Raw genomic sequence first — 22,692 nt, forward strand, 5'->3', positions numbered from 1 at the left:
GTAGTAGGACTACCTACTACAGATCGTGGCCACGATGCCATTTGGGTAATTGTAGACCGTCTCACAAAGATGGGTCAATTCATTCCCACTAAGACTACGTTAAGACACCAAAATTAGCATGGCTATTTGTAGAGCATATACATAAACTCTACGGTTTTCCAGCTAGTATCATTAGTGACAGAGTACGAAAGTTCGATAATCACTTCTAGAGAGCTATGTTCCAAAAGTTGGAAATAAACTTAATCTAAGTACGACTGATCATCTAGAAACGGATGGTCAAACAAAAAGAGTTAATCAAGTGCTAGAGGATATTCTACAAGCGTACATTAGCAAGAAGAAAACCAATGGGGAAGACTACTTACCTATATTGGAATTTGCTTATAATAGTTCAAAGCATGTGACTGCAAGGTTTAGTCCATTTATGCTTTTATATGGATTTCAACCTAGATCACCCATTACGATGGGGTTGGCTAAGGAGAAGATACAACAAGTGAAGGATTTTCTCCAAGACCATTTTGACATGCTTTGAGTTGCTCGACAGAATGTTAAGCAAGATCAAGATCGATATAAGAAGTACGCAGATGAGCGTCGTCATCTTGCTACTTTCAAAGAAGGAGACAAGGTTTTCCTCAAAGTTCCGGAGCATTCAGAAAGTCTGAAGAGAGAAAAGTTGCTAAGCTTTCACCACGCTATTGTGGACCGTTTACCATCCTCAAACGTATAGGTCAAGTGGCCGATAAGTTAGCTCTCCCACAGCACTCACCAATTTATCCTGTTTTTCATGTTAGCCGTTTATGAAAACAGCTAGGACATAATGATTACATCATTGACATAGGTGTGTTAGTTGACCTTATCAAAATACCAAGCATTCCTCATGAGCCCGAAAAGATTTTGGATTCTCATGAGCTTTGCACCAGACATCATGTCAGACTACAAATGTTGGTAAAATGGCTAGATAGACCTGAAGAAGGTTCTACATGGGAGAATGTCTCCGCACTTAAGAAATGTTTTTCTATGTTCGTTTTTGAGGACGCAAACCATTCTCCAGGGGGGGGGGGGGGTAATGTAAGGACATGGGTCCTATGGGCAAGTCCACTGGCACGACCGGACAATGTGTACGCTAGGGGGAGGCTATAAGATAGCACGGTTAGGTGGAGACTAGCACACACATTACCACCACCCTTTCAGGTTATGTGCTTGTGGCAGGTTTCATGGCTCTACATACCCTATCATGCTCTGGTGAAACCCTTGGTGGCTCCCTCCTAGCGGGTCTGCACTATTGTTATATCTCATTCCCCCTTTCTCTCTCACTCTCCCCCTTCTCTATATGAGGCAGCGCTGCTCTTGTTGGGCCCGCCTTACAGTGCAGGTGGAAGGTTGCCACTAGCTCCAACGCACTCTCTCCCCCTCTTCTCTCTCTATACCTAGTGGCGCTGCTTCACCATTCACCTAATGAGGTTGGGCCCGCCTTACAACCGTGAAGGAAGGTGCTACCTGCTCCAAACCCTATAGAAGGTGATCTTTACAAGCTCACTTCGCATTGGTAGTGTGTGTGTGTACTTGGGTGTTATATTCTATACATTAGGACTGTATACATCTTCTATTACTAAGTGGTAGTATTAAGTATTGGATCTATGGCAAAGGGCAAGGAGAAGCAAGCCATTGTGGAGTTGGCCGCTCTAACTCAATCTTGGGTGATTTTTGGCATTAAAATGGATTGTTTTCCTACCGTTTGATGGGTTGCAATTCTCTAGTTGATATTGCTCATGCATATGCTAGTAGAGATACTTCAATGGCATCTTATGCTGTACCATTTTAGTATTTACTGCTGTCCGAATGGTGTGGTGTGATTCACTTGATGTTATGGTGCTATTCCTCATGTATATATTATAATGTTACTTCTGCTGAGCCTTTTATGTTTATGGCATGGTTGGTTTATTCACCTTTAGGAAATGCTTTCAATTTATTGATGAATCATAAAGAAGTACAACCGTTTGTATCTGCGGCGTTGGTTTGTGATTTCATTTCAAAGTGTAGGGCTTTCTGTCGATACACATATATGGTCCTGTCATTGGCTTGGGTTGTTTTAACATTAAAGGAGGGTAGCATCTTGCAATACCGGATGAATGGTTCCCTAAAAAAGCTTAAAATTAGGATTGAAGGTCTTCTTAACACTTGGTGAAGGACCCTATATGGTAAGGTTGACCTACTTGTTGGGTGAGATACAACGGCTTGGCATAGATACGTATCGGTCATACACATGGTTTTTCATTGAATAGCGTTATCCTCTTGCAATACTGGAGGATTGTTACCTTGTACCTTTGTTTAGTTAAATTATGATGTGTGAAGTCCTTCTTAACACTTAGGGAAGGTACCTACATGATGAGGTTGACCTATTGGTGGGTTAAAAACCACAACTTGGTAATTTGTTTGTTTTAAATAAACTACCACAACAGGTATTCTTCTATTGATGTTCTTCAGGGTTGGATGCTAGGCCTACTATTCTTGCTCAATGATGGTATATGCCGACTTATTGTAAATCCCTTGAGAATTTTCTCAACCAGGCCATACATGGTTTGAGCTTCGGGGTTTGGTATTGTGCTTATTATTCTTGCTCAATTAGGATTATGACGTCTGAGGATTGTGGTCCCTTGAAAATTTTCTCATTTTGGCAGTAAATGGTCTGAGCTACTGGGTTTGGTACCGAGCTTACTATTCTTGCTCAATTAAGGTCTAGGCGGGTTTAGGTTTGTGATCACTTGTAAACTGCTCTACTTGGACGTACATGGTTAAATGTTTGGTTGGGGGACAAGGTTATATTGACTACCCGGGGGATTCACTGTGTTTTTCCGTATGGTACCACGTGAGTGTACAAGAGGGGGGTTTTTGGATTTTGTACATAAGCGTATACAATAGGGGTAGCCCCTCATTATTTCATACTCATATCGTATACATAAGGGAGGGGGTATCGGGGGGGGGGGAGGGGTATCACATACTATGTGTGTGTGTGTAATATATATATACATACATACACATGTACATATACACACCTTGTGTGTGTGTGTGTGTAACACATATGTATGTCTTTCACACATACATACACATCATAAAAATAAATTATTACACACGAACACACACATATATCTACATACATATATATACATTCACATTCACATTCACCATGGCTAAGTTGCATCACTCATCTATACTAGTATAAAAGGGGGAGGCATTCCGGTCCCCCCCCCCCCCCCCCCCCCCCCCCCCCCCCCCCCCTTGACACGCATCAACAAGAGCTTGCTCCGGCAATGCACTATGTAGTCATCGATCGCATAGGCGTGCACACAACTAGAGAGAGAGAGAGAGAGAGAGAGAGAGAGAGAGAGAGAGAGAGAGAGAGAGATACAGAAATTGTGATGTATTTTGATCCATGCATCAGCAATGAGCTAGATGCAAAAGCATTTTTAATCCTCCAGTGTTACGGGTCCCCTTTTTGGAGAGCATTTCGGGACCGTCCACCTCTCCTCGGCCTCTCAATACTAGCTCATTTTCATGTTCCGAGGCCTCAAGGGCTCCGAGCCGACGAGAGGCCTCCGATGTGGGAAGGCCCGTTAGTGGAGAGCGGCATTGAGTATTCGATTGGAGCTGCTGCGCAAGAACGCCCTCTTGTGGCTTTAAGATGGGTAGGTCGTGAGGCCGGATGTGAAAGCGTCCTACAGACGCCTAGGGGATTAAGGCTCAAAGGCCTGCATAAGCAATCATTAACGAACCTTCGGGTTCGCTGCCATTACACAGAGACAGGGGAAACTCCATCGCCTCGGCCACGAGCTCGCGCGCCGGGTCATCAGTCTTCATGCCTACACAGTGGCGGGCAGTGCTTGCACCCTGCGGGGTCTCCATTAGCCGTGGGCCTATCCAAGTGCGGGGGCCACGAGCTGTTTCATCACTGCACAGGAGTAGGTCGCGGGGTAGCAGACAATGCCCTCAGCTTAGCAGGTTTGGGGCTGCAGGCCATAGAGCTGCACCCTCATTACTACAGGATTTTCTGGTGTGCATCCAGCAGGCCTGCCACTCAGTGGGGGCTGCTTTTTGATTCCATTGGTCGCACCCTGGATTGGGCTGCATTAATCATACAGGTGCAGGTCAGGGAAGCCTACAGTAATGTTGTGCCCGGGTTATCACAGACGGCTCCACCTCAAGCTCATGCATTCAGGCAGTCCCACAGAGGGGGCTGTGCGCAGTTGAATATCCGAGCCCTGAGCGGCATGTTGGAGACGCATGTTAGTCCAGCCAGGGGCTATGTGGATTCTACCAGCTTACAGGGGTTGAAGCAGAAGCAGAGCCCGCTGGGGCTGCCTCTATTGTTATTCAGCAGGTCATTCCCTGCACCTTGCGGGGTACTCTGTTTTGCGTAGACAGTCAAGCCAGAGAGGGCTACGTTGTGTATTTGGAGCAGTTTGGACAGCTTCAGACTCAGGCTAGCGGGTGCAAGGCCCCTCCTTTACATTGTGCTTTAAGGTCTATGCCTGCAGTGGGTTGTGGTTGCGCGATTACCCACTGTGGGTTGTGGTTATTTGGATCTCCACCTGGTCTCTGTTGAGACAGACTGTCGAGACGGTTTGAGGCTTTTCGACTAGTCTCTCGAGTGAGACTCGAGCCCCTTTTGTTGTATGCCTGTAAGGGTGAGCCTTGGTGCTCTGAACCCTATTGTACTCCTTTTTGTCTGAGTCGACTTGGCTCCCCGAGTTTGAGGTGAATTACCCCTCACTCGTGGGATATGTATTGAGTCGGATTTATTGGTGACGTCGGCCACTATAGACCCGGCCTTGGTTTTCTCTTGGGCTTGTGTTGAGTCAGTGTTCAGTGTATTGTGCCTCCTTATGCTATGTATGCACCTGGGGGCTAACATCCAAGAGGTAATCTCATTGATTATCAAGATGAAGTTCCGCACGCATTGCTAGCATTCAGATTTGGCCAAAGCATCTTTGCCATATATGGCTAGAAGAACTATGTACTATTTTGAAGCTGCTTTTTCACAATGAATTTGTCAATGCCGTTGCTTTCCATGTTGTCAAGAGGCTCCGATTGCTTGCCAAGTCTGGAAGAACATTACTTATCTCAATTCATCAGCCAGGTAGTGAGGTTTTTGAGCTCTTTCATCACTTGTGCCTGCTCTCTTCTGGCCAAACAGTCTACTTTGGTGAACGATTGAAAGCACAAGAGGTAAAGCCCTAAACATGAAAGAAATGAAAGTGTGTGGTCGCCAACAGAGTTATTCAAAATGGTCTGTTTGCATATTTTTTTATGATGCTGGATTTTCTTGCCCTCCTTTTCGGAATCCCTTGGACCATTTCTTATGCGTTATCAATTTTGACTTTGAAGAGGTATTATTCCTGTTTGCCATGTGACTAAGTTTTTCTTGACATATTGCTGATGAAGACCAAGCCATGCGCTTTTCATGTGTGCTAGACAAAAGATGAGGAATTGGGTAGTGAAACACTCACAAATTCACATAGAGCTCAGACTCTTATCGGAGCCTATGCGAACTCAGATATGAAGAAGGCGGTGGCTATAACAACACAACAAGTACAATGAAAGGTGGTGGCTATAACAACACAGCAAGTACAACAAAAGGTTTGCTTACGTCGAATGTAGAATTGTAGCATTTGCTGACATGACGAATGTTAGCATTTGCTATCGTCTACATTATAGTATTGCATGATTTATGACATCTTGATGTTTAATTGCTGCCAGGGAGGAGAGCCAATAGGGAAAAGTGATTTTGGCAAAGCGAGCACCTTGAAACAGACCTCTACCTTACATCAAGATCCTTCACAAACATGAGAAGAGACATTGCATACTACTGGTTCCGTTTGTTTATGTATACAATGCTGCCAATCTGTGTAGGCACAATCTACTTCAAATTGGGCCAATCTTTCGATGACATTCAGGTAAGAGGTTAAAATTTGTGGTGCATATCCACGCTTGTATTTGTGCAAATGCTTACATCATTCGTATGTATCACATCCGGACACTCATTTACGCACTAGATGCACATAGTTTACTTGCACATAAATACCTTGGATGCATCTTAATGCAATTATTTTACCCTCATGAGTTAATCTTTCTGAAGTGTAGGCAAGGGCTGGCCTGTTTATTTTCGTGACCGCATTCTTGACTTTTATGGGGGTTGCAAGCTTTCCATCGTTCATTGAGGATATGAAGGTACCATTTCTAATTAGTGCCTTTGCACTTGCTTCTTTTGTGTTGAACAAGGGTTAACTTAATTTTCCTGTAATACAAGATATTCATTTGGGAGCGTTTGAATGGGCACTATGGTGTGGCAGTCTTTGTGATGGCAAATTTTCTATCCGCCTTTCCATTTGTACTCTTGCTGGCTGTCATCCCAAGAACCATCCTATACACAATGACCTCCTTGCATCCAGGTTTTGACCACTTCATATGCTTTAGTGTCAATCTCATAGACACCCTTTCTGTTGAGGAGGGGCTACTTATGGCGGTTGCAAGCGTAGCACCTATTAGTAATGGCTGGCAGCATTGTCAAGATAATTTTTTCTAGGTGTGGGTATCATGGAGTCCTCTGAATATCAACTTGCCCAAGACAATTTTGTAAAGCTTACATAGGTCTAAGTCCCATGTCTGCATTCTTAACACTTTGGTCTAGTAAAGTGTAGGATGCTCGTTCTCTAGTAGCTTACGAGCCGGCACCATAACTGTGTATGCTCTAGGCTATGATGCAGGATAAGTGGCCCACTGAGGTAGCAACTACAAAGGAAGAGATGGATCAGTAGGGGGTGGTTTGAATGTAGGCTACAGATGGCCGTTGGATTCCCCCTCGACGAGGCAGATTACAAGAGGATGCGAGGCGGGTAAAGTCGGTTAATTACAAGAGGATGAGAGATATGTTGGCATGAGTGGAACAGCATATTGGGGCAGTCTATGGATGGCCGATGGGTTCCCCCTTGACAAAGCGGGCTGTCCACCGTGTGGGAGCGCAACATGAGTGTGCATGAGGATAGCCAGGGTAGTAGAGACCAAATCACTATGACAGGGCGATGCAATGAAAAGGGTGGTAGAATTTTTGGTGGTTTTTGCAAACCATGTGTGGTGGCACTCAAGAAGGCATGGAAGGAAGAGATGGCGAATGTGATATACGCACCACATTGCGAGAGGGCGGAATTCGGTGAGCACTAGCCCGCGTTTCATTCGAGTTGCTACTTGCTTGGCGAGTGATTATGCACATGTTCCTACTCATTAGCCGGTGCTGGCTAAGATGGAATTACTAGACACTAAGCAGCGGGGCAGCAAATGAACGATATTCGTATATCGACCAACAAGGCAGTGAGGCAAAGGGTCACTCTACAATGTGGGGATTGCAATCGAGCGACTTCAGTTGGCTAATTGCTTGGACTGAGTTTATGAGGTGGATATCTCCTTGTCACAGAAGTTGTGAATCCACAAACAGGTGCAAAAGGTATCCAAGTCGATGCCAAGTTTTGGGACGTGGTATGCATAGAGCACGCCATTGATCTCATGGGGTTATACAACGGTGACGCTGATGTAAAGTTGGAGAGAGTGAATGTGTACTACAACAAGGCAAGTTGTGGGTGCTATGTGCCTCACGCTGTGCCCATGGATCTAGAGCCAGGTACTATGGATAGTGTTCGAACGGGCCCCTATGGGCAAATCTTCCGCCCTGATAACTTCGTCTTTGGCTAGTCCGGAACTAGCGTTCGAGTCCCGACTGTGGAGCTGGCGTCCGAGTCCCGACTTCTTCCACTGCAGCCGCCGATGTTGTTGACTCCCTGAGCCTCTCGTTGCCTGTTCGATGCACTAAATCGGCTTTTAGATCATAGTTTAAGGCATCTACCGGTAGTTACACTAAATCTTGTCACATTTTGTCAATTTTTTTCAAGGCAAGCTCGGAACCTAGCCTAGATTTTGCACGTTAGTAATACCAACAATTTTGGGTGGTAGTGTTGTATTAACTCAATAAAGAATGTACTTAATCTCAAACTGGATGCGTGACATCATAGCGTTAAAGATTTTAAGATCATTAGTTTCTTTTACATGTTACAAATTCTATAGTCTCAATTTCCCACATGGTCATATGGCTTGACTGTGTGTGTCTAATAACATACCTTGGGTCTATGTGACACATACACAATGTTTTTATTTTGTATATAATTACAAATATAGATACGTCTAGCATACCTTTGGTTTATGTGTCACACATACACAATGTCTTTATTTTGTATATAATTACAAATATAGTTTCAATTTGTCACATGGTCATATGGCTTGATCTGTGCCATCTTGAGCTATCGATTTTTACCTTCAGTTCTTCTAGCTATCCATATGGCTTGATCGGGTCTCTTGAGCTATCCATTCTTACCAAATGTGTAGTTGTGCCTCTTTTTACGATAAAAAGTGTCAGATTTTAAGATCATTAGTTTCTTTTACATGTAGTTACAAATTCTATAGTCTCAATTTCCCACATGGTCATATGGCTTGAGCGGGTGTGTTATCTTGAGCTATAGTTTCTTGCCAAGACACGTCTAGCATACCTTGGGTCTATGTGTCATACCACCAATTTGAAGCTAAAGTACTTTGACTCTATTGAAAATGTGTTTGATTTAACGTGTAAGATAATCCTTTAAATCCCAAGTGGGAGCCCAAGATGAGGTGGACAATTTTTTTGGAAAAAGAAATTATGTGATGAAAATCTCATGTGGGAGCCCAAGAAAAGCGTGTACTGATTTTTTTTAGAAAGAGGTCTCCGTACAAAGGAAACTTTGGCAAAATTTTTAAGATTTATAATTTATGTACAAATTCAAAATTAGATACAGATGGTGTTGTTTTAAAAGTTGCATTTTGCTTAAGCATAGATGTGCATTCATATCACATATAATTGTTTTTGTTCAAAAAGATTAATCTTTTAATGGGTTGTTTTGTAATGTGTTTTGATTTGATGAGTGAAGATTTTCATGGTTGTTTAAGAGTATGCATTATTTGTTATTTAGAGAACAATCCATTTCATATGTGTGCCTTAAATCCTATGTGGGAAGCTTACTAAGTAGCTGGCTAGTATCATATGTTTTGAGATTGAGATTTGTCTCGGTTTACAAGGCAAATGCTATTTGTTTTTTGACAAATTACATTGAAACGATTGGTTTATTTTAATTTAGTATTCATTATTTTTGTTGCTTTTCATGGTTTGTTCTCTTAACATCTATTGCAAATGAAAACACACTACAATGTACACTTCTGTTCATTTGTCATTCAACATATATTTTTGCAAAAGCATGTGCTTCTAAAATTGTTATGTTACTAGTATACATAAAATATTGGGTCATTACATTCCGTACGAAATCCGTATGAGGGGGGATGGCTCATTGCGAGAACGTCCGTATCTTATCCGTATATAGGGGTTAGGTTAGCAAGTAAGATACCGTACATAGGGGGGTTTCTCAAATTTTGATGCATGCAGGTGACATCCCCCCATTACTAATAGTGAATCCCCCGGGATTGACTATGTCCAAATATGGTCGACCGTATGGTTGTATAAAGTCGTGGATTATGGTAGATAAGGTTGCAAATCAACCAACCATGGAATTGTAAGTGGTTGCTTATTACATCGAGGGTATGGGCCATGGTGGCTCGTTTTCCTAGTTTTTGGATGAAATATGGTACCACGGAATATCCTTGGTATATATTGTATGTGTTTAGGAGAAGAGCACTTATACTTACTACTTTATATGTGTTTTGACTCTGTTTAGGGAGGAGTAGAATTTACTTACTAACATCCTTTTATGTTACAGGTGACTCCAAAGTATAGATTGACTCCACGTATGAGCACTATCACTGACCTTGAAAAAATAGTGTCAATTAATGCCAAACACTGTAAAGTCAAGAAACAGGGATATATGGTCCACTTCGGGGCTAAATTGCCTCATAAAACTCGTCTCCGTCCTTATCTCATGAGAGCTTGCAAAGAAAAAGGAGCTCCAAATTGTTTTTCCTTGTAAATGTAAGCATCTTGAATAATTGAGTAGCTTCCCCTTTTTAATTATATTCTTTGAAAACAATTTAGTCGAGTGACATCTATAACATGTGGGATAACTCATGCATCACTTGCATATGGTGCCAATTCTAATTGAAAGTTGTGTTGTTTCCATGGGTGCAGGTGAGGGTTACCTTCTCAACTATGGTTTTCAAAGTTCCCTGGCTTGAAGATGGCGGAACTTATATATCTTCAGGCTCTTAATTCTCTTAGACTTGTGTATAAAGTCTGTTCTGTACTATGAATGGGAGTTATACCACCTTTTCATTGACATAGTTTCTAGTGTCTTTTGTAATTTGAAAGGATTCTTTGATGTTTATGCTATAATTGTTACTGAAAAACACACACACACACACACACACACACACACACAGAATTAGTGCATTGCACCATCAAGCAAAGACACTACAACCAATCCACACCCTCTTGTACATATGGATAAGGCTTGGAGAGCTCCCTTGGATCAATCTCGGTCCTGGTTGCATTCGACAAATCTGAGACCACCTCCGGGAGATTACATTGGAACCACATTCATGGATGGAGCTTCATCAAACTAGGTAGACACTCTTTTGAGGTCCACTGAGAGGAGATTTGTTTTTTGTAATGTTTTTGTATTGGTTTTTAGAGTGAAATGGTGTAACAATGCACTGGAAAATATCTCTTGCTCAATCAGGATGAGTGGTTTAATAACAACGTATTTAAAAATAATAATTTTTTGTTAGAACTTTGTATAATCTGATGATATACAGCTTATGTGTTAAAGTGAACAATACTTGTGAGATGATTAGCAATATACCAGGCTAAGTGAATCCAAACTTGGTGTCTAGGAAAGATATTTTAACCTCTTTATCTTGCACATAAGTTGGAAATGTCAGATGACATGCAGTTGTGCATTGGCACCCCATCAAAATACCTATGTAGTCTATCTTCAAAAACATTGTGTAAATTTTTATTCTTGCCTTTTTACTTTGCAAGGTTTTTCTTCATCAATTGAGATGCTCATTTCCACTATTACCAATAGTTTCTTTAGTTGATTGGTATCTTTCTGCATCAAAGCCTTTGATTAGCTCTATATCTAATAAATATGAGGTCTTGAATTTTGTTCTTTGGCAATCAAGAATCTGACTAGCTTAACCATAATTTGAACTTACAAATTTGGGAGCATAGGAATAGGGCCTGAAACATCGACTTATGGTAAGCGAACAGTCTCAAAGATGCTTGTAGTTCTGGATATCAAGTACGTGAAATGCTAAAGCATTACTATGTGTTGGTGATTATTAATATGCCAAGATGGGTTAAGCTCATACTTAAAATATTATGAGGTTGTATGGTTTTTTGAAAGATAAGTAATATGAGAAAAAACCTTGATGAGAGGTCTCCATGGGTGATTCGACATATGGTTTTTTTGGGGAAAATAATCGAAAAACAAGGGAAACTCTAGCAAAATTTTCCAAAATCTAGGGGACTGGGTAATTTCTTTATACTCATAAAAACATAGAGCTTTTATGCATGAATAGAGGTAGGATTCAATCTTAGATTTCCCATAAAGGTCCCATAGTAGGTTCTAAAAAAACACAAGGGAATGGTTTGACAACATGGTAGTAGCAAGTTATGAGTAATTAATGCTCTCACGAAGTTATAATTCATGAATGGCTTCCTGGTAGATAGGATGTTATGACCCTCTGCTACTCCCATTCTCCTCTTCTCTTTCTCTCTTTATTTCCCTTCCTTTTTTTCATAAATTTGATTTGATTTGTTATGTGAAGGTTGATACCCGTACTCCGCTCCCAGGGAATAGACCTCCTCTATACGTATGATGTTGATCCAAAAACTCATAAGAGAGGGTACTTACCCAATGGAAAACCTCATCCATTTTCCATAAAAGACTTCTTGGAAGGCTATCGACCAAGCTTTCTCTGCAAACCATAATTATCCATTAAGCCAGAACCACCATGGTAGCAAAAAAGTCATTAAGAAACAGATTATGCCTAATAGGAAGGCAAAAATCCTCCCCCCTAATATATACAAGGAGATTGAGGGGGTATAGGTCTATGGGACAATGATAACAAGTAGGATGGGTTGTTTGGATACTTGTCTTTTCATCAAGACAGCCCAAGTTCTAACATGTTGCTTTTTTGTTGGATGGTGACATGTATAGGCCTATTCTTTCATGGTTTCTGGAGCTCGTTCAGTCTCTTACCAAAAACGATTGTACCAAGAATAAATTCAATAAAAAAAGAAAATTTCTTTATCTTTTGTCTTGCATCACCTGTTTTATGTCAATTGTTTTGTGTCAAGTGTCAGTATATGGTTCTTGAATGAAAGGATTGCAAACATAAACTCTCTCTCCTTGTTTCTCCGGTTCCTGAGGGGTGCACTTTTAAGAAACTATTTATATAACATGCATTCAGAGAGTATTTAAAAAGCTCCTTTACTTACATGCTTAAGGTAATAAAATGACCCCTTTATGGGTTTTCTCTAAAATAGATTAAAACCCCCCTTCTGTTAATATATTCCAGTTAAAATTCTAAAATTTTGGCAATTAAAAAACCCATTCATTTGAACTCACGTGGTAACTTACATGTCTAAGAGGTAAACCCCCCGAGCCCGAGTTATCCTTGGTCGAAAAACCACCATATACTGAACTTGACTTCATTTTCTCTATTGCTTATCTGGGCGTAGATAATCTCTTTCAGGTTGACTGGATAACCTCATTAACACGTCTTGGATATTCAAAGCAAAAAGACATCCCTATCCCCCCTATCGGCACCCAATGCTTACTTTCCTATTTTAAAGGAACTAAATTTCACAAACGTCTTCTAGATTACGAGAAAAAGGCGATACAAGAGCAACGACTCTCAACTTTGGTAAATGATTGGCTAAAGCTTCCAGCCCTAGCAAGGAAATACCCAACCCAACTGAGTATCGCTTTAGGCACTTTTTTAGCATCATTATGTTTTATTGATGCTCAGGACTCTGTTGATTTATTGATGCTCAGGACTCTGTTTTATTTATGTTTTATTGATGCTCAGGACTTTGTTGATTTGAATTTTTACTTCTCTTCTTTGCCTACTATTATTAACAAGATTTATTTCATTAACAGCCTCCCTATTCTCCCACTTGAAATTAGACAGTCTCAAGAGGTTGTTAACCCTCTCTTGGTTCTGTCAGATCAAGATCAAGGATGCCCTAGGTCTCGCATATGACCCCACTATTCCAAAAATAGAAAGTTCTGTGCCCAAGAATTTTTTGGAAATAATTCCACTTCCTCCTCCTAGGCAAATTGAGATTGATGCCATCCGTTTGGAAAATAGACTTTGGGACTTTGAGATCTTGAATCGGTGAGCCCCTTTCACCATTGAATTATTAGCTCTACTTTGTAGTCTTCCCCTATGGGTTGTAAAACAATGCAAAACTTTAGCTCTGCAATCTAAGCAGTTATTGTCACAGGATAAATTTTTTACATTGAAGCAGATCAAGTTATCAAACATTGATAACAAGAAGTGTTCTAATGCATCAGTGGTATCCCGGACAAAGGGACTATCACTCAATGATAAAGAAAATGACATCCAAAAAATTCCTTAAAAACTAATGGAATACTCACAAACCCTTTATAAAGTAGTGTAACTACAAACGGAATCCAGGCTCCATCTGTCCCTCAAAGATCATATGATTTGACCACCTTCTGTGGTTTGTCTTTCAAAATCTTCCAAGGTTTTTTTCCTTACTCTTTTGGACCCGCACAGATGTATGCTTCCATCACCTGGGTAACTTTCTTTCCCATTGAAGTTTGACATGCAATTGTGGTATTTTATGCTATTCATGATCATTTATTAGATGCAGCCAAGGGCTTAGTATTATATACACCATGGACACCATGAACTTGGCATTATCCCATCAAAGGACAAAGGTCTTCCTTACATTATGGGTAACTATAAGATTCACAAATTAGCATTTGTTGGATAATAGACGCCCACGATTGCATGTTTTCCCCTCTAAAAAATATGATTACAAAATTCTTTCAGGGTGTTACACACGGGCTTATTGAATACACTGAAAACCTCCAAAACGACCTAAAAACCCTCTCAAAGGTAAGCACTAATGCATATTGGATCATTCACAACAAATATGATGCTATAATTACCCTTCATTATTGGATATATTTAATTCATACATATGACGTGAAGGCTTGTTATGAGGCAATTCCTTATCATGGAAACCATATCCTTATATACGCTCTAAAAAGTATCAAAAAAATAATTTTTGGATGTGGATATAAAGGGTTTAGACCTTCTAGAAACAAAAGTGTCCTCACAAAGAAAAAATCAAAAGTAAAATGGACCTTTGAATTCTTCGAGACCATTAACACCTCTGTTCTGGACAATTGCTTCTCTAAACTAGGTTCAACTATATACCGACAAACTGAAGGTATTCCTATGGGATACTCATGTTCTCCATTATGGTGTAATTTATACCTAGCTTGGGTTGAACTAGAATAAATTAGGAAATTGTTGAGACTCAAAGAAAGGGATATGCTTTTTACTGTCATCCACTCTAACAGATATATGGATGATTTTATGTTTATCAACAATCCGTATATTATACAATGCATGAACCACAACAAACCCCTTGTCCTGTGAGGACCCCTTTACAATTTATCCATTGCATATCATTTCTGTGTAATCAACACATATAGATTCCGGTTCCACGTATTTCAACACCAAAAAAAGCTTACAAAGACCCTTTATCGGTGAATACACTACAGAAACAGCTTGGAAGAAGGATGCTTTACCAGGGCATCAAGTATATATCACAATGCATGAACCACAACAAACCCCTTGTCCCGTGAGGACCCCTGTACAATTTATCCGTTGCATATCATTTTTCTGAAACCAACACATACATATGTTGGTTCCACATATTTAAACACAAAAAATCTTACGAAGACCCTTTATCGGCGGGCGGTGAATACACTACGAAAATAGCTTCGAAGAAGGATGCTTTACCAGGGCATCAAGTATCCTTTATACATGCAGCTAGCAATCGTCCTAAAAATATGGCATACAAGGTCTATTTATCACAGGTTCTCCCTCTCATTTATATGCTTTAAGTATGGTTATTGCCTATAATGATCTACAACAATTGTGTTTTATGTTCACATCTAGCGGGTACACACAAACCCGTATCAAATCATTAATCATACAATTCTTATCAAAAGATAACTTCCCCGGCATAAGATTTGATATTCAAGGTTTAATAAACACGCCTAATGAACAAGAATTAGATTAAAAAATTGAGCACACATATTGAGTTATCTAGGTCATCAAAAAACAATCATCTCATAAATAGCTGGCATTAGGAAAAAATTGGACTCTCAAAGGGGCCCTATAAGGACGTTTAACTTTGCCTCTCTTGTCCAAAGTGGGCAACCCGATGAAATACATGAACGCTTTGTCAAAAACCTATCAACCAACATATCATTGGAAAGATCTTAGAAATGATAGGTTCTAAATCCCCAAACTCCGACAAATTTGGAGTTGCTTTGTAGAAGTTATGGCCTCCCCATTGAAGCTGAAATGTGGGGAGAGATTCCATTTATAAGACAGAGTTGTCACATAAAAAAATAGAATCTTCTATAATACAAGGAGTTTGATGACATGCTATATATCAATGGATAGATCTCGATGAGTACATTCTAAATCCAAAAGTTTCGACAAGTTTTGATTTCATTTGTAAAAATTTTACCGTGTGCCCATTTCGGACAAGAGGGAGAAAGTCAAAGTCCTTATATGGCCCATTTGAGAGTCCAAAATTTCTCTAATGTTTATGTGCAGGGTAGTAACCAACAAGGAGAAGATCTGCAATGAAAGACAAAATATGTGGTTTGCATACAACTACAATATTCAAGATTTGTGGAGGTTTTGTATTTTTCTGTTGAATTTCAATAAAGACAAACATCTGGTATCCACATTCCATTTTGTTCTACTATAAATGAAGAACCAGAAAATTTATGGGTATTGATGACTTTGGATTGTAGCTATGTGGTGTCTCTAAAGTCTTGTTTATAGACTTCCCATGATGTAACATGTGTAGACTCATCTATATTGATGAATATGGTTTTGTCTAGTTCTACAATCAATCCCATGAAAAGAAGGTTTAACATTTTGAATGTATGATATTGTCAAGTCCGTAATAACAGGGGACTAATCCACTTGATTTACTATTCCCAAACACCAAGGAGAATATCTTTGAAGAAGGGGAGAGATTCTCTCCCTCTCTCTCTCTATTTATCTTTCTCTCTCTCTCTCTCTCTCTCTCTCTCTCTCTCTCTCTCTCTCTCTCTCTTCAAGCGACTCTACAACATTGGTTTACCACTCTACAATTAATGACAAAGAGTGGTTGCTTTGAATATTGACTTTGAAATTATTGGCTAATTGAGCTACTCATTTATTTAATGTGGTGAGAAGGGTTTAGTAGTAGTGCTATGTGATAGCAAAAGCAAGGTGGCATCCTTAATGTGAAGCGTTCGGTATTAGTTTTGTGTACATTCTTAATCAAGTGGGCGGGCTCTATGGTATTGTGGTTGTATCAAATTAATTTAAGGTCAAGAACAAAAGTGGACTTAGGGTTTGTGCTTGACCTATGGCACACACTTGATGCCTTGTCTCTCTCCCCTACCAATAGAAAGCATCACCTTGACCAATTGGTAGCCAAACATGAAATAACAACATTCTTTCTTATAAAAAATTGGCAATTCTAAAAAATGCTTGACGTGGTCAGTATAGCTATAGCAAAAAAACTCCCTTTATCTTTCTGTGTGTGTGTGTGTGTTAACCGATGACGGACACCTTATCACATTGTTTTGAGTCACGGTCTCGCTCGGTACTATAGGTGCTTGGGTAATCACCGATGAGAGGACCAAGCGCCTATAGCACCGAGCGGGCCCAAGACACAAAACAATGTGATAAGGTGTCCATCATCGGTTAACACACACACACACACACACACACACACATAGAAGAAGAAGAAGGATGGGGTCATCTTTAATGAACCTGGAGAGAGAGAGAGAGAGAGAGAGAGAGAGAGAGAGAGAGAGAGAGAGAGAGAGAGAGAGAGAGAGAGCATTGCAGCCACGAGCATAGAGCGGTGAGTGACATACCCTTGCTCTCTTTGATCTTGCTAGGTTAGCTTGGTTGTGTGCTTGCAGCCATCCGTGGCTCACACACGGTGCTTGACAAGTCCCGAGCTCCAATACGTGCACATTTTTGGCACCGTTGCTGGGGATTTTCACTGCACCAAGATTGAGAAGCACTCTATGCTACCTCGTGAAGTCACTCACTACATGTGGGAAAGGTAGAGGAAAGGTGTGTGTGTGTGTGTGTGTGCTTTTGGTACAAGTCTATTAGGAATGGTAGGAAAATTTTGTTCTATTAAGCTCTCTTCAGTTCTGCCAAGCGTCATAAAGCTCTATTCATTGGTTCTGTGAGCTTTGTTTTAGTTTTGTTTTGCAATGTGTTAGTTCTATTTTGTAGTTCCATTCTGTCCTGGTTTTGCTAGTAGGTCCATGCGTGCAACCATGCTCAATTATGTGCGTAGCACACAGATCTTGTGCGGCCACAACCACACACAGCTTTTTACACGTGCGACCAACGACCACGTAGGCCTATCTATGCAAAAATGAAAAATTTAAAAAGGGAAAAGAAGAAAAAAATGTAAAAAGAGGAAAAGAAAGAAAAGCATGTATTAAAAGCCCAAGCCCAGGTCTCAGTCCTCAGTCTTATGATATATTATAGACCCAAGAATATATATATATAGTCTAACCCAACCAACAAGAGAAAGTGAGGGCATGTGGGACAAGTCCTCGACCCTCCCCTTCATAGTTGCACCCACCCTTGGATTTTTCATTTTAAACCTTGTTTCCAACTAGAAATAGACTATTTTGAGAATCTCGGGCGTAAAGTAACCAAATCTTGGGTTTAAAGCATGCCATGTCCCTCTGACTGAGATGCTTGTTTTGAGCTATCACACGATATACTTCATAGTTTGGTTTTTAAAAAAAGACCAAAAAATCAAAAAATTGAGAGTAAAATCGGGCTGCAAAACACCCAAAAAACTAAAATCAAGAAACAAAAGATTATAGCGCCATTACTTCCCTCCTATATGAAGTGATGCATTCAATATAACTCTGAAAAGGGACATTCCATCAATCATTACGGCCGTTATGACTATGTCGAAAGAAGCCACTTTGAAGTACACTTTTTGAATGGTTGATGACGACACCTTTTCTTTTACCACACCAATTTTCTAGAGAGAGAAGGCAAATATTGTATTTTCTTAGAAGGCCCTGCATATGACCTCTCAAATCCCCTAATGTTTGTGAATCATCTACAGAAGTTGATGGTGCGGTATGGCATTATTGGCTTGGACATATAAGTGCCACAGGAATGCAGATACTTAAGTCAAAAAAGATTCTACCACGTTTGAGAGAAGTGGACTTGAAGTTCTATGAGGATTGTGATTATGGTAAACAAAAGAGGGTAAAATTTCTAATAGTAGGAAATGAAAGAAAAACCAAAAAGCTTGAATTGGTTCATCCTATGTATGGGTCCTGCTAGTATACCATCCCTTGGTACTATGTAATATTCAAAGATGATGCAACTAGTAAAACATGAGTCTATCCAATTAAAAAAAAATTCGTGTGTTTTCAATATTTTAAAGGTGGAAACCCTTTGTGGAAAATTAAGTAGATACTAAGCTTAAATGTTTTAGATCCTACAATGGAGGTGAGTTTTATAGTCAAGCTTTTGAAAGATTTTGTGCTAGCAATGTCATTTGAAGACATAAGACAACCCCAAGGACACCTTAACAAAATGGAGTTTTGGAAAGAATGAATAGAATAATCATGGAGAGAGCACGAAGCATGAGGCTACAACTTGAGCTTTTGGTAGAAGCAGTAAGTACATTTGTGTACTTGATAAAATGGTCACCCTCAACGGAACTGGCTGTGAATTATGCATTTCTTAAAGTGTTTGGATGTGAGCCATTTATGCACATAGACATAAGTCTAAGGTCTCAACTAGTTGCAAAGTCCAAGACTCATGTTTCTTCATTGACTATGGAGGAGCGGACTTTGGGTATCGCCTATGGGATCTTGAAGCTCTCTGGAAGATGGTAAAATTTTTAGGAGTAAGGATATTGTTTTCAATGAACATATATGTACAAAGTTTACTTGAAAAGAAAACAAACAAAGAATGCAAGTGATGAATACATGGATCTTGAGGACAATGAAGAGTCAAGGAGTGCAAGTGGTGACAACTTGCAACAATTTCAACAAGATGAGGAACCTCAACCTGTACCCCAAAGATCTATGAGAGTAAGTAGACCTCTAGAGATATTTGTCCCTTCCTTCAATCATCTATTGGTCCTAGATTTTGGAGAGCCAAATTCATACAAAAAGAAGCGCCATGCAAGGCGAATCCAAAGAGGAGTGAATTCAGAGCATGCAAGTAGAGATAGACTCATTGTATCAAAATCAAGCATGAAAAGTTGTTGATTTGCCTAAACGTAAACAGTCACTACCGTAAACAAATGGGTGTACAAGTTAAAGAAGGAAGAAGGTCGGAAGAAGAGATACAAGTGGGAAAGGGGTTTTTTTAAAAGAAAGGTATTGATTCATGTCATAAAACTGAATTCTATTAGGCTTGTTTTAAGTCTTGTGGCTACTTAAGACTTGAGGCTTGAGAAAATGGCTGTAATCACTTCATTTCCTCATGGCACTTAGAGGAGGAGATTTACATGCTTCAACAAAAGGGGTATGAAGAAAAAGGTAAGGTAAAAATGGTGTAGGTTAAGAAAAAACTTGTATGGTCTAAATCAAGCATTAAGATAGTGGTACGTGAAATTAGACCGATGGATGCTAGATCATGGGTTTAAACAATGCTGTTAGGAAATATGACGTAGCTAAGTAGATAATTGAGTAGATTACTTAATGGAGAGAGATAATTTTCACACACAAGAGATTATAGAGTAGAGAGAGAGAGAGAGAGAGAGAGAGAGAGAGAGAGAGAGAGAGAGAGAGAGAGAGAGTACACACGATATACGTGGTTCACCCAATGTGGGCTACGTCCACGGGAAAGCAGCCACTCAATGGCTTTAGTACTTCAAATCAAGAAGTAGATTACAAAGAGAATATACCCTTTTGGAGCTCCCGCGTTGCTTCACTCTCACCACCTCACACCCACATTCTTGCATCAACTTCACACTATGAAATGTGTGTAGTAATGGCCTCCTTTTATAGGCCAAAAGGGCTACCCTCTCTCATGAGAGGCAGCCATGTATAGCCGCCCTTGTGTAAATAATTCCAAATCGGACCCTCCAATCCGCCCATGTGTGGCTACCCTTGAGAAGACAAGTCCTGCTTTGAAATCGGCCACCGGCCATTCCCTTCCGACCACCAGCCCCACCGGCCACCGGCCAACCGGCCAACCGACCGATCGTTTTCTGACCACTTTCGGCCGCCGTCCGGCCATAATATTCTGGCAAAAAGGAATATTCCGGGCTCGAGACTGGGCGTGAAAATTTTGGTTTCTGACGAGTGATTTTATTTTTTGGTGAATTATTTTTCTTCATGCACGATGGCTTCTCCTCATAATGGGATCTTTACAAATGTGCATTTTTAACACAAAAAATTACAAGGGGTAAATTAGGCTCCATACTTAACAATCTCCCACTTGGAGACTAATCTCCAAACCAAACCTGTGAGACTGCTTTCCATCCAGAATTCTTATCCTTGAATTCCGATTGAAGATGAGCAAAAGCTCAACTTCTCCTTATTGACCACCTTTGTAAACATGTCTGCAAGATTTTCACTTGTATGCACTTTTCCTAGCTTTAGATGTCCCTCTTCCAAAAGAGTGTGTATGAAGTGATATCTCACCTCAATGTGCTTCGCCCTTGAATGAAAGGCTGAGTTCTTCGCAAGATGGATAGCGCTTTGGATATCACTGTACAAGACACAATTGTCTTGTTTGAATCCAAGCTCTTCTAAGAATCTGTGAAGCCACGTAATTTCTTTGCTTGCCTCCCTCATTGCTACATAATCTGCTTCCGTGGTAGAAAGTGAGACCACTTTCTCTAGCTTTGAAGCCAGCTTACTACTGTGCCTCCAACCGTGAAGACATAGCTAGTAGTGCTCCTTCGAGTATCTTTGTCACCTGCCATATCTGCATCAGCATATCCTTCTAGAAAAATATCAGTTCCTCCAAAAACAAAGCATTTGTTGTTGTCGCTTTTAGATACCTAAGTATCCAATTCACAGCCTACCAGTGCTCTTTACCTGGGTTGTCCATGAACCTACTTACAACTCCCATTGCATGTGCAATGTATGGCCTTGTCTAGACCATAGCATACATAAGAACCTATCGCTGCAGCATATGGAAGTTTAGACATATAGTCTATCTTCTCTTGTGTCTTTGGACACATATCCTTGGTTAGTTTAAAGTGACCAGTCAAAGGTGTAGAAATCGTTTTGCATTTTGCATTGCAAACCTTTCTAGTACCTTCTTGATGTAATCCTCTTGAGGTAGCTTTTTTGTCTTCTTCGTCCTTTCCCTTGATATCTTCATACCAAGTATCCTCTTTGCAGCACCTAAATCTTTCATTGAAAAAGATTTAGACAACTTCTCATTTAGGTCTTTGATGTCCTGCATGTTAGCACTTGCAATCATAACATTAGGATAATGAACTTCCTATCTCCCAAATTCTTCGTGTAAACGCAATGATCTGAGTTGCATCTTCTGAATCCATGATCTAACATCCATTGATCGAGCTTCAAGTACCATTGTCTTGATGCTTGCTTTAAACCATACAAGCTTTCCTTTAATGTGCAAACCATTTTCTCCTTACCTTTTACTTCATACCCCTTTGGTTGAAGCATGTAAATTTCCTCCTCTAAGTCACCGTGAGGGAGTGCCGTATTTACATCTATTTGCTCAAGATATAGATCATGAGCAGCCACAAGGCTTAAGACAAGCCTAATTGAGTTCATTTTTACAACAGGAAAAAATATTTCATTGAAGTCAATAACTTTCTTTTGAGAAAACCCTTTTACCACAAGCCTAGACTTGTACCTTTTCTTCCCACCTTCTTCTTCCTTCAACTTGTACACCCATTTGTTTTGAAGTGCCCGCTTACCTTTAGGCAACTCAACCAACTCCAATGATTGGTTGCGATGTAGTGAGTCCATCTCCACAGGCATGCTCTTCGTCCATTCTTCTTTGGATTTGTGTTGTATAGCTTCTTCATATGATTCCCGCTCTTCAGAATCTGAGGTCAAGAGATGGTTGAAGGAAGGAACAAACCTTTCTGGAGGTCTACTTGCTCTTGTAGATATTCAGGGAATAGGTTGAGGCTCCTCATTTGGTTGACGTTGTTGCACATTGTCACCGTTTACTGTCCTTGAGTCTTCACCGTCCTCAAGCTCCATGTACTCATCACCTGTTTCTTTTGTTTGTTTTCTTTCCAAGTAATCTTTGTACATATTTTGTTCATTAAAAATTACATCCCTACTCCTAAAGATTTTACCATCTTCAGGATTCCATAGGAGATACCCA

General features: G+C 40.3%; 2 protein-coding genes across 6 annotated transcripts; both read left to right on the forward strand.

Moving 5' to 3' along the window:
• The first annotated feature begins 4,407 nt into the window (after positions 1-4,407).
• On the forward strand, positions 4,408-10,376 carry LOC147435740 (ABC transporter G family member 11-like). Of its 5 annotated transcripts, none has more exons than XM_086488713.1 (5): positions 4,408-5,631; positions 5,752-5,948; positions 6,136-6,222; positions 9,840-10,048; positions 10,205-10,376. In XM_086488713.1, the coding sequence occupies exons 2-4, from the start codon at positions 5,838-5,840 to the stop codon at positions 10,044-10,046; spliced, it is 405 nt and encodes a 134-aa protein (XP_086344839.1). In that variant the 5' UTR covers positions 4,408-5,631; positions 5,752-5,837; the 3' UTR covers positions 10,047-10,048; positions 10,205-10,376. The 5 variants fall into 5 exon arrangements, with proteins under 5 accessions (XP_086344839.1, XP_086344840.1, XP_086344841.1 ...); XM_086488714.1 differs by having other exon boundaries at positions 4,408-5,595; XM_086488715.1 differs by having other exon boundaries at positions 4,408-5,381; positions 5,467-5,948.
• Positions 6,229-9,831, forward strand: LOC147435741 (tubulin beta-2 chain-like). Its single transcript, XM_086488716.1, has 2 exons — positions 6,229-7,201; positions 7,442-9,831. Exons 1-2 carry the CDS (start codon positions 7,018-7,020, stop codon positions 7,735-7,737), a joined length of 480 nt encoding a protein of 159 aa, XP_086344842.1. The 5' UTR covers positions 6,229-7,017; the 3' UTR covers positions 7,738-9,831.
• Positions 10,377-22,692: the final 12,316 nt, after the last annotated feature.

The sequence above is a fragment of the Adiantum capillus-veneris genome, chromosome 18 (assembly GCF_014529385.1).
Source record: "Adiantum capillus-veneris isolate H3 chromosome 18, ASM1452938v2, whole genome shotgun sequence".
In the NCBI taxonomy this organism is placed as follows: domain Eukaryota; kingdom Viridiplantae; phylum Streptophyta; class Polypodiopsida; order Polypodiales; family Pteridaceae; genus Adiantum; species Adiantum capillus-veneris.

Excerpts from the sequence above, each read along its gene's own strand:
- LOC147435741 (XM_086488716.1), top strand. The coding sequence starts at position 7,018 with ATGAGTGTGCATGAGGATAGCCAGGGTAGTAGAGACCAAATCACTATG. Across the intron at positions 7,202-7,441 it reads TTGCGAGAGGGCGGAATTCG|GTGGATATCTCCTTGTCACA; the intron begins GTGAGCACTAGC and ends TGAGTTTATGAG.
- LOC147435740 (XM_086488712.1), top strand. The coding sequence starts at position 5,838 with ATGAGAAGAGACATTGCATACTACTGGTTCCGTTTGTTTATGTATACA. Across the intron at positions 5,949-6,135 it reads AATCTTTCGATGACATTCAG|GCAAGGGCTGGCCTGTTTAT; the intron begins GTAAGAGGTTAA and ends TCTGAAGTGTAG. Across the intron at positions 6,223-9,839 it reads CGTTCATTGAGGATATGAAG|GTGACTCCAAAGTATAGATT; the intron begins GTACCATTTCTA and ends TTTATGTTACAG.